This window comes from Sorex fumeus, unplaced genomic scaffold (assembly GCF_029834395.1).
Source record: "Sorex fumeus unplaced genomic scaffold, SorFum_2.1 ptg000122l, whole genome shotgun sequence".
NCBI classification, from domain to species: Eukaryota; Metazoa; Chordata; class Mammalia; order Eulipotyphla; family Soricidae; genus Sorex; species Sorex fumeus.
In genome coordinates, this window is record NW_026606179.1 from 52,743,989 (window position 1) to 52,761,629 (window position 17,641).

General features: G+C 53.6%; 1 protein-coding gene across 1 annotated transcript in view; it reads left to right on the top strand.

Annotated features, from left to right (window-relative positions):
* Positions 1-17,641, top strand: part of ZFHX3 (zinc finger homeobox 3) — a 237,137-nt gene that overhangs the window by 183,403 nt on the left and 36,093 nt on the right. Inside the window, 1 exon segment of the mRNA XM_056136936.1 lies at positions 7,919-8,026. Coding sequence (XP_055992911.1) covers positions 7,919-8,026 — 108 coding nt within the window.

The window sequence follows — 17,641 nt, forward strand, 5'->3', positions numbered from 1 at the left end:
AGAAAAGGAATAGGAGCCAAGCCTTCCCTCGAGCAGGTGCCATTGCTCCTTCCGGCCGGCTTTGCACGAGGTTGGCTTGGAGCCTCTCACAGAGATGCAGGGCCAAGTCCGGTGTGCCACTGCCCAGAGCATAGGAACCGAGCTTGTGGCGACGCTGGCTCAAGGTGTTGCCCCCTTTCTTCTGTCTCCTGACGCTCGGCTGGCTGTGTGGGCCACCCTGGAGAGACGCCAGCTCCGTGGAGTTCGCTGTGGGGCGCTGCTGGCCGGGTGACACCGCCCAGCTCCCTCGCACCACACAATCCCCATTTTTCTTGTTTCTATAAACAGTGGCAAGATCTTCAAATATACAAAAGCATAAATGGTCTCTATTCTCCAATTAGTCATTTTAATAATAGCCGGGGTTGCCCTCAGAGTGCCGGTCCCTGCAGCCTTGTGCCAGAAGGCGGAGTGGGGAGGTGGGGGGCAGCTGTGCCCGGCTTCCTCCAGCCTGTGGTGCCCTGCAAGAGCCCATCCCCTCCCCCTCCCCAGAAAGGCGGTGGCACGTGGACTTCGTGGCCCCAGGTGGCAAATGAGCACCTGGTGGTCAAGGTGGTCCCTTAAAGGATCCGTGAGGGGGCCAGAGAGAGAGGTAGCGCAGTGGGCAGACCGTTTGCTCTGGTCCTGATTTGACCCCCAGCACCACAAATGGTCCCTTCAAGCCCCACTAGGAGTCAGCCCTGACCACTGCTGCCTGGGGCTCCCCAAACCGGAAGAGTCAGAGGGGTCCGCATTGCAGAGGCAGGGCTGCTGGAGGCAGGGACTGTTGCCATCTTTCATGGGTGTCCCCGTCCTCACTCTGTGTGCCCACGCTTATCTCTTGGATCCAGAATCTGGTTTGTAAAGGTCTTTGAAAACGCAGTTTTGTTGGTTTGCCACGTTTAAAAAACAAAAACAAAATTAAAAACAAAAAAAAAGGGTTCTTGGTCTGGCCACCCGGCAGGGAGCCCAGGGGCTGACAAAGTTCCCGGGACAGTGCCCCCTTGGGGGGAAACCAGCTCTGTGGGACTCTGTCCTTTAGAGCTCATGGGGGACTGGGCCCAGTCAGTGGGAGCCATTGTGTCCACTGCCTACACGGAGTACGTGCTTATCACCAGTTCCGGGTGCTGCAGTGTCCGTGGGGACCAAAGCGGCACCTGAACCCGAGAAGCTGGGAGGTAGACTGCTGACTGCTAAGTGCCGACCCCAGCCCCGGAGCCCCCCGTGAGCCGGTCCCTGCCCTCTCCTCCAAGCTGTAGCTCTGGGTGTTGGTTCCGCTCCTTCTCCTCTCACACTGTGGTGTTTGCTCAGTTGTTCTCGACCCTGCAGATGGCCCGAGCTTACCCGCGGGTAGGGGGTTGTTTATGCCCACCCATAACAGACCTTCCATGGGTTGTTGGTGCCCACCCCCTTCCACATGCACGTATGGCTGCTGGACCCTTGCCCAGGGCCCGAGGCGTGTCAGAGAAACTTCCTGTGGGTGTGGTGGAGCACGGGGTCACGTTCTCAGCCTCTTCGCTGGTTCCAGCCATACCGCCCGAGCTGTGGAGGGCCCTGCAGTAGAGCTCCTATCTCGGTGGGTGACTCTGGGGATGCACCGCAGAGCAGCTATGACTTCTGAGTTGGGGTCTTGCTGTGCACGGGGAGGAGGCCACTCTCGTCCCGTTGTCACCCAGGGAGGTGGGACCTCACTTCTGATCCCCAGCACTGAGCAGGAAGGCGGAAGCAGAGCGGTTGAGCTGGGAGCCCCACACTGTCTGTTCTGGGCCTCACTCCCTGCCCTAGGCCATCTCTTCTCTTACGTGGTGCAGTTAGTTTGGCCTGTCTTGGTGAAATGACACCCATCCTGAAGGATGCTAGCCGCCAGCACCATCTTCCCATGGACAGTAGAAGGCCCAGAGGGGTGGGTGGGTGGGTGGACGCGCTAGAATGTTCTGCCTTCATGTTGTTCCATTTGCACCAGCTAAGGCTTCAGGAAGACCACCCCACACACACACAAACACACCCACACACACAGGCTGAGGCACACCCCAGGGTCTGTGCCATGCGGTCTGGCGCACCACAGGAGTTAGGGGAACAAGGCTGCCCACCCCAGAGATCCCAGCAAAAGCCACCGCCCCTCCCTCTTGTGGCTCCTGCTGGCCCCAGTGTTGAGGCCCTTCCTGCCCGCCTCTGCCACTGTCCTCAGCGAATTCGGGTATACGGGCAGAAAGGAAGCGCTTTAACCCTATCTTCAAAGTAGGCAGCTTGGTTATTTTGTTTTTCAAAGAAGAGGTCCTATATACAATTAAAACTTGTTTCTGGTAAACCTCATTCCAGGAAAGATGAGCTTTTAACAAAAGGCTTTTGACAGCTGCAGGCTAGTCCATTTTTTTTTTTAATGCCGAATGAAAAATCAATACATTTTTCTGGGTTATACATATTCAGAACAGGCCTGATATTTCCATTATAATGGAAAGTGGGTGTCTGTGCGCATCTCGCCTGTCAGAGCTACACCACGCATCTTCCAAGCCACTGCTAAATATTTCAAACCTGATTTGATTGTGGTTCCTGACAGCTAATGTTTCTTAGCTCCCAGCCTGCCGACAGGGGCACGCACTTTCTTTCATCCCCACCCTCCATCAGTGACCCCTACCCCCACCCCCCAGAAAAAGGGAAGGGCTCCGTGTACTTTGGGGATCCCAGATGGGTGTGGTGGTCCGGAAGCCTTCGGTGTAGACATTGGTTCTTGGGTGGATTTCCAGATTTCTGGCGCATGAAGATCTGATGGGAGTTTTGTCAGGTCTGGGGGAAGGTTGGAATGAGTCAACGTTTTCCTGTGAAGGCTCTGGAGGAGGAGGAGCAGCCAGCCTTCATTACAGGTTGCTTCCCCTCCCCTCCAGCAGACATGCCCAGCCAGGACCCTTAACTGGAGGACTGTTTTTATAGCGTTTGGGGAACACGCGGTCTGAGGACCTTGGGGGCAGGCAGGTTGCTGACTGAGGTCCATGGTTCCTTTCATAGTCCCCTGTTACAGGTGGTGCCCCAAATGGCAGTCAGTCCGCAGGGAAGGGGGGAGGAGGTGCCAGGCTGATCCTTGCATGCCTGTTCTTGGAAACCCCAATACACACACTGGAAATGGGGGTGAAGTCAGCTCCCCAGCACGGGTTGGAGGCAGGTGGAGAGAAGGCTTTCATTTGTCCTAAGCAGAACTGTCTCGGGTGAAGGAAAGGTACTGGTCCTGTGAGATCATCACCCCGAACCCCACTTAGCGGTGAACACAGTTGTCTTGGAAATTCTGACTCCCGGGGCTGTGGCCCACAGTTGGGTTTCACCCCAGCACCAGGAAAAAGGCTGGGGTGATAGGAGTCAGTGTGTGTGTGTGTGTGTGTGTGTGTGTGTGTGTGTGTGTGTGTGTGTGTGTGCGCGCGCCCGTGAGGCTGTGTTGCGGCCCCTGGTCCCGGCTCAGAGACTGTTGTTTCTTCAAGGCCTTTGGCTGTGGTTTCCATGGAAGTTGCCGGCAGAAGCCAGATTACAAGGACCTTGTTCTTATTTCAGGTTCGCTTCCACTTTCCTGGACATTAAGAAAAATGCAGCAGATAAGGGGCAGCGTCATCAGAAACCTCAATCTTTTCTGGAGGTTTCTGGAGACCTTCTCTCTGTGATGCGCTGGTCCTGGCACCTTCTGCCAAGGATAGGGGCACCTGGGGAGCAGAGCAGACCTGGCCCGGGTCCTGGCTGGGCCCGAGACAGCCTTCCAGCTTGTATACTGGCGGAGCGCCGGTTGACCGTGGGGGATGGATTCATTTGGTCAGTGTGGGCCGAGGACATGGCAAGGCGGCTTGAAGTCTGTGAAGGAAACCCACTCTGCCTTCTGGGGGAGGGGTGGGATTTTCTACTCAGACTGGATTCTCGGCCTGCCCTGGTCTCACTTCCCACCTGTCAGGGGTAAGCAGCCTTGGCAGTGAGCCAGCCTGTGGCCGCTGGCATCTTGGAGGGAGACAGGACCTGGGAGCATGGGCCGAAACGCTCGCTCATGCCGCTCATGCTCTGTGCTCTGCGGGTATGTGGGTACCAGCTTATGTATCAGCGAGGAGGGGGGGGGGGGCGTAGGGGGAGGGGGAGGGCGCCCTGGGAACTCTCTGTGGATGCCATCAACTCCCTGGCCTATTCAGACCTGGACACTGTCACTACCGGAAGTCCTTCATGTTTATCTCAAGATCAGGCTTGTGGGCACGTGTCAGGGGCCTGGGGCTTGAGAAAGCAACTTTTCATTGCTTTTGTGGGTGGGGCTGGGTGGGACTGGGGCAGGGGTGGGGGTGGTTTTGGGGGAGCCACTTTCATTTATCCTTAGGACCTACTCCTGGCTCTGCATTCGGAGATCACCCCTGGGCCAGACTTGGGGGACTGTATGTGGAGCTGGGTTGGAACTAGAGTTGGCTGAGCGCTGGGCCAGCTCCCCACCCATTGTACTATCTCTCCAGCCCTCTTGCATGGCAGCAGTGAACTCCTGGCTTTCGTTTCTCTCCCTTGCCTGGTCCCCTGTGCTTACGGCTGTCAGGTTACGGTTGGCCCCAGCTTTCATCCATTTTAAAGAGCTCTTTTTCCTCTTGCTATTGATGATGATGGTATGGAGACAGATGGTGTAACTGCTTATGAATGTCCTACTTTATTTCCTCAGGACCAGACAGCGGTTCCCTGGAAGACGTATATTATTTCCACATGCTCAGGTTAGGCCCCCAGAGCCGCCTGCCTCCTGCGGCTCGCTGCCCTCCCAGGCCTCGCCATGCAGAGGGCGACACCTGTAGGTCACAGGTGGGGTTGCAGTGAAGCTCCCACTGCACTGTGTGAGACCCGGGTTTTAGCTGCCGGGACTTGGACTGGAAGGTGGCTTGTCTAGGACGCCCCTCAATCATCGCTTTGTTCAGCCCGAGCTCAGGGAAGAATTTCAGTGTCAGTGTCACAAGTGGTGATACTAAACTGAGGAACTGCAAAAGAAAAGAAGAGGACTTGAATTGTGACAGAGACAGAGACAGAGACAGAGAGAGAGAGACAGAGACAGAGAGAGACAGAGAGAGGAGAGGGAGAGGGGCAGAGAGAGGGAGAGAGAGGGAGAGAGACAGAGACAGAGAGGCGAATCAGCTCCTGCCGTAGCCTCTTTGATCCCGTCTGTCCTTGGAACTTAGCCGCCCTCACTTCTGTGCATGTAGCAGGACAGGGAGGGACAAAAGCAAAGGCCCAGGTCTGCTCAGAGAACAGACAGGCCATGAATATTCATCCACAGCCTGCGGTTGCCTGGCTCCGGCTCTGTTCTCTGCATAGATTTGTTTGAACAGGCACACTGGGGTCAGTGACGAAGTGACCATGAGTCCTTAACTCTCTGCTCGGTGGCGGGTACAGCGGATGCTCGAGGGAGGCCAGGCCCTGTGGCTGGCCTTCCACTTAGGTAACCCTTCCCTGCCTGGTGACACCTGCAGCCCCCCCCCCCCCTCCCGCAGGCCGTTCTCTGTCCTGTAGGTATCAGATGTCTCCCTCTCTGGTTGTGTGTGTGTGGGGGGGGGGTGCACGTGAGCTGGGGGGAAGGAATCGGGGATCCATGGAACCATCTTGTTGCTTGATCAGATTTGATTTGTCTATCAGTGCGACATATATTTTGTATCATAGCAAGTATTTAAGAGACCCATAATTTGGGTAGTCCCAGTGTATATTGATTGAATGCTGGTTAATGAGTGTATTTTAAGAGAGCCGTAACTTGGGTAGTCCCAGTGTATATTGATTGAATGCTAGTATCACCATTCGATGATGGATTTGATTATTACAGTGTTGAACACATCCCCACAACACCTAGAATGTGCATTTGAAATTTCTACCGAGGTGGTGCATGTCCTACTGTGTAACTTGCTTGCACTGAGAAATTGAGCCCTACTCACACACATTTTTTTTCTCTCTACTTAATGACAGTGTTAGTTGGCCGATGTTTCTTTTTGCACTAAGGAAGGTTATAAGAGATATGATGTTAGCTTTTACTGTGCTATGAAAAAAAATGGAAACGAAATTCTATGAGGAAGCCTCTTAGCTAAAGATCAAAATTAACAGTATCTTATTTCTTCTGTGTTCCTCATAAACCTAGTGGTAGTAATGAAGAACAAATGTTCCTCTAACCCCGTAGCTCTTGTCCGTTCCTGGGATTGCCATTGTTGCGGGGGGGGGGGGGGGGGAGAAGTAAGAGAATCTGGCTCTAAATAGACACTTTCTTCCTCAGTCTGTTTCATAAGCTCATTGAGATCAGTTTACTTTGAATTCCTTTTACTTCCTGAGGTGATATTTAGAAACTGTGAGGTTTTTTTGTGTGTGTGTTTTTTGAGGGTTGGCAAGGGGTGCAAATACTGAAATAGTGAAAAGTGGAATAGAAGTTGACGGACTCAAGGGTGGCTGGACAGAGTCCCAAGCCCAGGGTCCTAAATTGGACCCAAAATTGTTTCCTGGAGGTCAAGTCTAGTGGCGGTATTGGGTGACGATGTGAACAGTGGGACCCTCTTGTCTCTGTGCCAAGGAAGGGGGTGTTCCTGGCGGTCTCCCCACAGCTTCATCAGGAAGTCCCCTGGTCTGCCTGCCTCGTTCACGTGCCTGACCCAGCCCTCACGTTTTGGATAAACATCTAAAGCAGCATTTCTGAGCCTTTTTCTGCCGGTGGCGCCCCCAACATTGCTTGGTTGCCCCTCTACCCTGACCTACTGGTTTGCCTCCTGGTCTTGTGCTGTGGCCCCCATTAGTGGTATTTTTCACTTGTGGCCACCTTGGAATGTCCCGGGGGGCCAGGATGAGCCACGCGGAGGCTCTGAGATAAAGCTGTGGACAGTAGAGAGAGATTTTGCTTCTTTTCCTCAGTGTGAGTGTCTTGTTTTGTTTTGTGTCTGGACCGCACTTGGTAGCACTCAGGGCTTACCCTTGGCTCTGCACTCAGAGAGTACGCCTGGCGGGACTCGGGGGACTACGGGTGCCAGGGACTCAGCACGAGTGTTTTGTTCCCCCCCACTGCTATGACATGAAGCCTTTTCCTTCCTGTCACAGACACAGTTTGGGAAGTAGCCATTGCCCTTGTGTCACTAAAAGCTCTGCACAGTGCTGAGCTGAAGAGAATTTCTTTGGTTTGTTTTTAATCCAATGATGGGTAAAAGCTGAGAATAACTTTTAGAAAAGTGTGTGATTCCGTGATGATGGGTTCCCCCCTCCCCCTTTTCCTGTAAACCAAGATTCTGGCCACTGACACCGGGAATGGCCACAGATGATGTCTGGGTTCTGGAATCTCAACACTGATGAAACCGTGTCACTGATATTCTGTGACTCTTGGCAGTGCAAATACCTGTGCTGCCTGGCCTGGTGGCATGTTTGCAGTCACATTGAGGCCCTCCCGGGACTCGGTGATCGGACCTGAGTGCTGGAATGTGTGGGCCAGGCAAAATGCACACACATGGCTCTTCCTTGTATTTCCAAGTGGGAAAGCGTTTGTGAGTGGCTGTGGGAATTCTGATGGGGTTAGGAGGAGAGCTCCAGCCAGGCATTCAGCACTCCCGGGTCCCCATTGCCATACATTTAGAGGGAGTCACAGCCTCGTGCCGAAGGGGGCATCCGAGGGGGGATCTGAGTCCCTACAGCTCTCTCCGACCCGGGCACCTGCATCGTGCAGCTGGGCTTTCAGGGAAGCCCAGGACTGGCCAAGGGAGATGGCTCCATGGGCTGCAGCACAGGTGGGAGCCCTGGGTCCCCTTAGCCCTGCCCCGCCCCCATCCCCCCAAATTAGTGCCAGAGGAGTCTGTTGTTTACATCCTGCTTTGTGGTTGGTGATTCTCGAATGCAGGTGCCAAAGCCAGTCAGTTTTCAGTCTAGACTTAACCTTGGGCTTCTGGTCTTTTCTCCGTTTCAGAAGAAGCCATTGAAGATGTCGAAGGGCCCAGTGAGACGGCAGCTGACCCAGAGGAGCCCACGAAGGACCAAGAGAGCGGGAGCGAGAAGGACCAGAGCAAGTGGATGGGTACGGCGTGGGAGGCGGAGGCGCCCTGTGGGCCTGGGGCAGGCGGGCAGTGTGGCTTCTGTTGTCGGTACCTTCGTTCTCCTGGTATCTTGTTATACCAAAGGGTTACCTGAGTTTTTGAGAAAAGAGCCCCAAAGCTGGGTTGTGGATTGAGAATCTGGCTCAGGGCTCTGTGGTGAGGTGCTCCCCTTCCATCCTTGGTGATGCTACTTCCTTCCAACAAACTGTCTATGACCCCCTCTGCTACCATGCCCCGCACTGGGCACTGTCCTTTGGATCACTTAGGAGCTGGAAGTAAAGGGTGGACCAGGCCCTGCAGAGCCTTCCCGTCTTGCCCCATGGATGCTGAGACTCCCCTGCAGGGGCTGGCAGTGCGGCCATATGTTGGGGAGTTTAGGGGTGGCTTCTTAGCCAAAGCAGAAGACACTGGAGAAGTGGGAAAGCAGGGGTTGTTTCCAGAAGGGCAAGTGTCAGGAGGGACCCCTCACAAAAATGACAGAATTTCTGTGTCCAGAGAGGAAAGAGCCAGGACCAAGAAATTCTTAGGATTTTCTTTCTTTCTTTCTTTCTTTTTTTCTTTCTTTCTTTCTTTCTGAATGGCCAGGTCATTTCTGCAAAGACTTACTGGGACAAATGAGTCTTTCAGAAACCACCACGGTCCTTGGAGTCAGTGGCATGGCAGGAGACACACTTCAGCCTTCCATTATTAATGTTGTAATACCTGGGAAAATTTTTTTTTTTTTTGGAGAAAGTATTTACCTACTGGAGCCCCTGTGGGTTGGCCCTTTGTTGCTTCTCCAGGCACAGCTGTTGTTTAAATCATGTTCAGCGCTGCCCTTCCCTATTCAAATAAGATCCCGAATCCTGGAAGAGAGGCCCAGGAGTGAGCAATGAGAATGAGTTTCTCCCTCCAAGGAGGGGCTGAAGGAGCCGGGCTCTTGGGCCTGGACAAGAGACCCTTGAGCCTGTGGCCTAGCAGGGGAAATGGCGCTGTCTGACGTTTCCAAGTGAGGTGGGTGGGTGCGGTGCCATCATGCGCTGAGTGACCCTTGTCCTCCTCCCCCAGGTGGGTCCTCCTGAGGCCTGTACTGAAGTATCTCTGAGGGGGATGGTGGGGAAGGTGGGAACAGAGAGGGCAGGATGACACGTGGGCTTCGAGCAGGATGCTCGCTCTTCCAGGATCTGGAAGCCCCCTCCTGTGTCTGCCAGTGGGGCTTTCCTGGAGGCAGGTGCAGGTGGAGTTGCCATCCAGACATAAGCTCCCGTGGGCGCCATCTGGGTCCCTGGTGCCCCAGTCTCTCTGCGCCTTGGTTCTCACTCCCGGCAGAGATTTGGGTTTTGTAAGGTGAGGAATACCAGAAGCATTTTCTCTGGCTGCTTGAGTATGGCCCAGGCAGCTTCCAGCAGTTTGGCGACGTCACCGAGGGTAAGCGCCCGTGAGCGTTGAGTGCGGAAGGCATTGGGGTGTTTTCTTATACTGTGTTCCAGATACTCATAAACAGCGAGAGTCGCTGTCATTCGCCAAGCTCCAACTGCGTGCCCCAGGCCCCACAGTCCTTCCGGCTAGGGTGGGGGAGCTTTGTGGTGCAAAATCGATGAGGTTTTGAACGCCCTGATAACTCAGGAGAAAGGCGTTTTCAGGGTACTGTGTTGGAAGCTTGCTGACTTCTGGACACCACGAGCACCTGGAACAGGGTTTTAGTGAGACTCTCATTTCCCCCTCAGTCACACACCAGGCCATCAGCGACCACTGCAGAGGGCAAGAAGGGCAGGGGGGTGGGGAGACAGAGGAAGAATGAATGAATGAATGAATGAATGCTAACTCGGGTGCACCTTACCAATTACACAGTAGGAAGGAGAAGGGGAGAATGATTTCCTAACTGCTCTGGGGGACCCTCTTTGGTCCCAGAGTGTGCTTTTGTCTGTATTGTCTGTGTAATGGAAGACTTTATTAAGGTACACAGACAGATTTTAGAGTTAATGTAGGTGACAACAACAACAATCTTTTTGGAGCTTTCTTTTGGTATTTTGAAAATAAGAGGAAACCTGCATTTATTCCCCTTCCTCCCTTAGTTGCTCTGTTCCCATCCGATGTGATGTGATGGGGTGGGGGGGGGGGGGCGTGCTTCCTCCCGGCAGATAATAGGAATTTCACTATTCGTGGTGTTGATTAGTAGCTGTCCACAATGCAGATGAGCAATATTTCAAATGGGCCTGGATAACTAGCACCTTCTTGGGGGCTGAGTCTGGGGGCTTGTGCAGGAATGGGTGATGGTTATAAAACTTTTTAAAAATTCTTGCCCCTGGTTGAGAATCCCATTCTCCTGCTTTAGCGCCATTTACTCTGTCTGGGCATCTTTTGCATAGGTGGCTGATTGCTGTTGTTGCTGTTTTGCTTTGACAGCTAGGCAATCAAATGAATGATCTGAATTCTGGCAGAACCCACTGCCAGTTCCGGGGATGGGGGGTTCTTAATGTGTGCTGGGCACTGGGCAGAGAGTCCCCTGCTCACCGCTGCTGTGACTGGCCTTGCCTTTAGGGACAGGAGCCGCACTTGGTGGTGTGTGCAGTATCTCCGTCACTCACTGCCGTCCCCTGGACCTCCTGGTGCCAGTGGGCATGTTCCACGTGGATGCCAGCACATGCAGTCAACCCACCGTGGCTGCTGAGTACCTGAAATATGACTGGTACCAACAAGGAACCACATTTTAAGTGCCACTGAAGTTGAACAACTTTAATTATTTTTTAAAAATTATTTATACTTGGGGGCTGGAGCCATAGCACAGGGGTAGGGCATTTGCCTTGCACGCGGCCAACCCGGGTTCAATTCTCAGCATCCCATATGATCCCCTTAGCACCGCCAGAGGTAATTCCTGAGTGCAGAGCCAGGAGTGACCCCTGTGCACTGCCAGGTGTGATCCAAAAAGAAAAGAAAATATTTATACTTGGCTTTATGGGGGTCACATCTGGCGATGCTCAGGGGTTACTCCTGGCCCTGCACACAGGAATTTCTCCTGGTCTATATGGGATGCCAGGGATTGAACCTAGGTCTGCTGTGTGCAAGAAAAACTCCCTCCACGCTGTGCTATTGCTCCGGCCCCTGAAGTTGAACAACTTTAAACCGAGCTAACCCCACGTGACCCTTGGCTGCCATTCACCGGGGAAGTACAGGCAGATGCGACACTCTGGAACAACGTGTGGTGGGTAGACTCACTCGCCAGCAGTGTCCAAGCGATAAGAAGCTCAGACGCGTTGCCCAACACTGTTCCCGTGACTCGCCCCGTCCTTCCCTGTAGGCGTCCCCAGAACATGAGTAAGTTTCCCAATGAGGCCTGGGGACTGGGGGTGGCAGGGCCAGCTGCGGCCTCGTCACTCCTGTTCCTGTCATACTGTGTGTGCTGCCCCATGCGCAGCCCTCAGAAGCACTGCCTTGGAGGTATTTTTTAGTTTGTGGTTTCAGGGCCAGACCGGGCAGTGCTCTGGCAGGCTTCCTCCTGGCTCTGGGCTCAAGGATCTCTCATGGCGGGCCAGGGACCAAACCCAGTTGGGCCGCATTGCAAGATAAGAACCCGCTGAACAACATCCCCAGTTCAGTACGTGTTTCCTCACCAGAGCTTCCCCTGCGCCCCCCTCCCCCCCGAAGCATTTTGCAGTAAGAAAGCAGGTGGCAGGTGGCAGGCGGCACGAAGCCCAAGCTCTCCCCAGGGTGCTGTTCCACCACCCGTGGCATGGATTTTTCCAGTCGAGGCATTTGACCTAGTTTTCGTCTCCATCCTGGCTGAGGGAAGAGGTGCACGGGGGAACCCCACAGTGGCAGTGCCACGAGAGGTGCCCCATGTCCCAATGAGTAGGTTTGCCAGTGGCGTGTCTGCGCCTGGGAGCCTGGGGGCAGGTGGATTGGGAGTGGCATGGAAGCGTGTTCTCAAGTGTTCTCCTGAGGCTGCCCAGGGCTTCGCTGGCCACCAAGGGCCTGTCTGTGTGGGGCTCTGGGTATCATTTGAGGACCAGGGCTGCTGCCGGCTCCAGCCCAGTTTGGGTAATGGCGAGTGGTCTCCTATGTCCAGGCCCCTGCAGGGGACACGTCTCTTCCCACCTTCTCAGTGCATCCTTCCCCCACCCCGCCCCCCCGCCCGTCCTCACACTGCTGGAGGGACACCTCGGAAATGCAAGTTGTAGGCGACAAGCCCCACCCCCACCCCCCGCCCCTGTGTTGGCAGCTGAGCGGTAATTAGTCCAGTGATGATCTTATCGATCATTAATTGCTGGAAATTAAGCGATCAACATTTAACGAGACGCTTTATCACCCATAGTGGGCGGGGGGGGGGGAGGGGAGATAGTGAGCTCTTGGCACAGACTCCCGTAAGAGGGTGATTTAACGCCTGTGGTCACCAGGGCCCCAGAACTCTAAGCTGGGCCGAGTTCCGCTCATTTGAGACGATGACCAGGGCTACCAAGGGGCCTTCTAGAGAACAGGCCAGTCAAAAAAGCAGGACGGCAGTCTGACTTTGGGAAAGAAAAGGGTTGTTTCAAAACTTTCTTGTAGTCTGATATTTGTGCAAGTTACACTGTTAGTATCTTTGTCAAAATTTTTGAGTTCGACTTTGTCCTTTGAGTGTTGTCTTATTAGGGGAATAGCCGGCAGGGATTTTATCATCATCATTATTATTGTTATTTTTGAACTCCATGATGCTCACCTAACACAGGGCAATTAGTGCGCTGGCGCGTCCCTGATTTCAGTCTATGGAAGACGGCCATTAGAGGCGGTGTTAATGGGCTGGCGGGGTCCGCAAGAGCAGGAGGGAAAGTGTGTTTATGGAGCACGGTGCTGGAAGGCATGATTTCAATCGGATTTGACATGTTTAACATAAATGTATAGTCGACTGCTCTGCTGCGTATGAGTAATTCCTGCAGACCCACAGCCTTTCTAATTACTGCAGTGGGAAAAAAAAGCAGGCCAGGCATATCCTGGTGGTGGAAATCTATTCCCTCCGCCCCCGCCTTGCCCCTGATGTTTACAGCTGTGTATAAATAGGCATGCCATTGTTTGGGGTAACTTGGGCCTGAAATATACTCAGTGAGGAAAATGAAAAGAGGATAACAGATACTTGGTTTTTGTTTTTTGGGTCACACCTAGTGGTGCTCAGGGCTTCCTCCTGGCTCTGTGCTCAGGGAACCATATGCAGTGCTGGGCATGAAATAGGGGTCCACCATGTGCATGGCCGAGGCTTCTTACTGCCCGTCATCAGGACCCAGCCCAGGCTCCGGACCCCATGGACAGGGAGAAACTTCTGTTGAAGCCCTCGTGGGAGTGCCTCTGAGTGGGGCGCCCCATATTCCAGCCCTCCAGCCCCAATGCGGCCTAGTCATCTGTCCTGCGACCTCTAGCCCACGGGTCTGTCTGTTTGGCTCCTCAGTGCAATGTGGGAGGGAGCACTGTCAGTCAGAGGGAGCACTGGGAGTGGGCTGGCGTGGCCCTCTGGCTCTGGTTCTTGCTGACAGAAGCTGCTGTTGGCTTTGTTTCCCCACAGGTGGGCATTCTGCAGCTCTGCCAGCCTTTCAGAGTAGGCACTCCCCCGCCTCCCTCCCTCGCCCCCCTCCCCCACTTTCAGTATATCTTGTCTGCCTAAAATCACTGGAGGCAGAATTCTTGGTCTCCCAAGTGAAAACAACCCACTTGAACTGTTTCTACGCTGGGAAGCAAAAATAGATGTCGGGTGTGGTGGATATTTGGGCTTGCCTGAATTCCAGTAATCAGAGGTCCTAGCTTTGAGAATTCCTAGTGTAGCTCTTCCGTGGGATTGGAACAGTGTCCACTGAGCCAGTGTGTGTGTATGCGTGAGTGTGTGTGTGTGTGTGTGTGTGTGTGCGCGTGCGCGCACGTGTGCAGGTAGTGAAGGCTGATGCACAACATGCAGAAACATCTGGGGGGCGCCATTTCTAGTAGGGCTGTTGTGATCTTGTAGCTGTGGTCAGTGTGATGGGAAATTACCGAGGTCAGCGGAAGGGGCAGTGGGCTGTGGGTGAGGAAGCACAGCAGTCCTTTCTAGACTGGAACGTACCGATTTGTCTGTCATTCTTGCAAAGAGGCCCTATTGATCCTCGCTGCTTCATTTCAGTTTTGGGTTTTGTGCCAGGAGGTAAAATTACTTGTGTTGTTGGAATCATGATGGGGATTTGCAACAGAAATCTCACGGTGCCTTTCTCGTGGTTGTGGGGCACTTCTGTCAAGCTGTCACATTCTTTGTGGGTCGGAGGGGTTACCCTGAGTAACCCATTTGTGACCAAGTCCCCGAGGGCCTTCTGGACCAGGGATGTGGCCCCCAGATTTTTAAAGCTCAAGAAACTCATGGCTTTGGGGACTGAAGAACTAATCCGGCGGTTAAGGTGCTTCCCTTGCATGCAGCTGACTCCAGTTCAATACCCAGCTAGGAGAAACCCTGCCCACTGCCAGGTGTGGCCCAGAGACAAAGCAAAGCAGAAATCCATGGCTTTTTCTTCTCTGAAGGTTGGAGAAGGCTTAAGTTCCTGTGTTTCCTCCATCCCAGACAGAACTGCTGGCTCTTTATGGTTAATGGCATTTAGTTTTTGTTTTTCTTTTCTTTTTATAGGACTTGGCTTTTTTAGAGCAGTTTTGGGCGTCCAATGGGATTTCAAGATGCAGACTGTTCCCATATCCTCTTTGCCCCAGCACATGGTGCCAGAGCCCCCTCCACTAGCTGTCCCCTCCCTGGAAAGGGGTGCTTTCCCACCCATGGGCCTTTACTGTCCCATCACCATCACCCCAGCCCCTTGTGGAGCCTTGAACTAACTTTGGGATTAATTGTACCTTCCAAGGTTCGAATCAAAAGGCCTCACTATATGTATCCATCATTATCGTATCGTCAGGAATAGATTCACTTCCCTAAACTTCCTCTGTGTTCTTCATCTTCTTCTCCTACTCCATGTACATGGACCAAGCACCTAGCACCAGCAAAGTGATGGCGCAGTTTCCTTAATAGTTGGTAACCCTGTAGACACCTGGAAACATAAGAAGGGCTTCCTGCTCTCTGCTTCTCAGATATCTAAACCGTGGGTTAGTCGATTGTTTCATGCCATTAAGCCAAAAGGGCAAATGCAGGGAATTGTCCTAAACACCAGATGTGGACTTCTATTCTAAAGCACTTGGTCCCCACATGGAATCATCTCTTTCCCAGAGTTTTGGTGCAGCAGAAGCCTCGGTGACTGCCAACGCCTTCCTGGAGTGCCATTCTGTTTCCCAGCCGCTGGGGAGCCTAAGTGAGGTCATTATTTCCTCACGCACCCTGGCCCGTAGAACCAGGACCAGCCAGAACAATAGGTGTGTCGTGAACAAGCGGGTGTCTCGCAGTCCTGAGAGCTGCATTCTTCCTGTCTGTCACTCTGTCCGAGCCAGATTCTGCCAGTTTATTCTTTTAAGTTCAGTTGCCTTGAAAATCGAGCCTGCCCAGGCACCGAACCAGGAGAGACCCCTGAGAGCAGAGCCAGGAGGAGGAAGCCCCGAGCACCGCAGGGAGTAGCCCCCAAACAAACACTCAGCATGTGCCTGTGTCTGGGGAAGGCAGGTTGTGGTGGAGGGACACTGGCAGAGTCCCCAGGAGTCCGCGCTAACCTAATTAGTGTTTGACTCGGCGGATGCGCGTCTCTTAATCACCTTCTGCCCAGTCCCGAGGGCGCCGTCCTCTTCCCGCCCCTCATTCTGATCCATGTCTTGCACAACCTCTAGACATTTTTCTCTCTTGTCAGATGAAAGGGCTTCAAAGTTCTTCCTTCTCTGGGTTTGTCCACAATCCATCTGTAAGTAAGCCCAGGATAGCATGCTCAATGCCCCCTGTAGATGCCCGTGTCACTTCCGGGCCTGCCACCTTTGTCATTTCAGCATGGTGTGGGGGACTGTGTCGGGGGAAGGCAGGACCTACCAGGAACCCATGAGAAGCAGAAGGCAGACGGGTTGACTGACTCAGGTTGGGAAACGGCATGGAGCCCCCTTAGGTCCCGGTTCTTGGCTCGAGCTGAGCTGAGTTCTTGGGGACAGCCTCGTTGCATGAAAGTCCAAGAAGCATCTGGCAGGCTGGAGATGCTGGAAGTAGATGGTGGCTGGCGCTCTTCCTAAATCTGACCCGTGGAATGAGGTGTCTTGGCGTTGAATTGTGAGATGGCCTTTTGGGAACCGGGACCAACGGATTGAAACATTCCTGGACGTATATCAACAAGGACTCTGTGCCACAAATAGGGCCTCTGATGAGGGGCTCAGTGCTTCTCCCACCCCCAAGACGCAGAGCCCACTGCACCAGCCACCACCCAGGTGGCACTGTCCCACCTTGAGGCTGGGCTGGGGGTCTCAGCTCTGCAGTGTGGCCCACGGCCATACTCCCAGGGGAGCTGGTGCTCTTGGGTCTGGTGTGGTCTCTGCGGCAGTGGGTACCTTAGTGGCATGGCTCGCCAAGAAAGCCGGTGATGGTGCTCCTGGTGCATCTGTCTTCTCTCTCCACAGAGGTTCTTGTGGATAGAATGTGCCTCCCAGGACCAAGGCTGTGTGGCCATTTCCCAGATTGCGCAGTGACTAATAGCACAGGGAGGAGTTACTTCTTTGGAGTTTCTGGCTTTAGGCTGGGCCTGCATTTATTGATTTAAAAAAATTTTTTAAAAATTTGTATTGAGATGGCATGATTTACAATACTGTTAGAGATAGATCTGAGTGTACATCATCCCAACACCACACTCACCTCCAAAGGGGCCTCCAAGTGACAAGAAGATGCCGCCCACTGCTCCTCCCTGCCTCCTCAGTTCTGTGGACCGACTCTCCTGTCACAGCCGCCTTACCCTGCATCTTTTTCAGACTCGCTGATTTCCCTGAGGAATCACGCTATTTAGTTTTTCTCCTTCGGCCTTAGGAGACCAGGCGTGACTTTGCTCTAGCACAGAGAGACAGTATCTGACAAGAGACACTTCAGAGGGGCCGGCTGATCTGAGCACACCTGCAGGCGCGCTCCCTCCTCTGAGCGCACAGTGAGGAGATTCCCGCCGGTTCCAGCTGGTTCCTGCTGGTTCCTGCATAGGTCACGGTTCTCACAGGATGGTGCCATCTGGGAACACTGGAAAGGCAGAGGCTCTGAGTCAAACTTCTAGGGGTGCTGTGGGGGATAGTGGGGTACAGTCTGTCTCTTTGCAAACTCTTTAGGGAATGTCCTGGTGCTGGGTTTGAGAAGCTTGCGGCCATGGGGTGGGGTTTCAGTGACAAGCCTGAGGTTCAAGCCTGGGTTCTCCTTTGGGGGATGGGGGAAGCGGCAAATTCTAAGTTCCTGCCGGGCAGTATAGGGGTGGAACATGTCCCTTCCAGATAAGAGAACCCCGAGAGTATGCACAGGCCCAGAGCACTTTGGTTAGCAGGACTGGGGATGGGGGGGATTGTCTGATCAGTGTTGGAGGCATTACAAGCCCCCATGGCATTCCTGGAATACAGCACAAAGGGTCAATGGGACTTGACAGTTTCTGATGTTTCCTGTGGCCCTCCAGCTGTTCCCTATGACCAAGCAGTGACCACCACTGCCTGGTCTTGGATGTCGAAGCATTGACTTGCTTACCTCATCCATGGGTTGG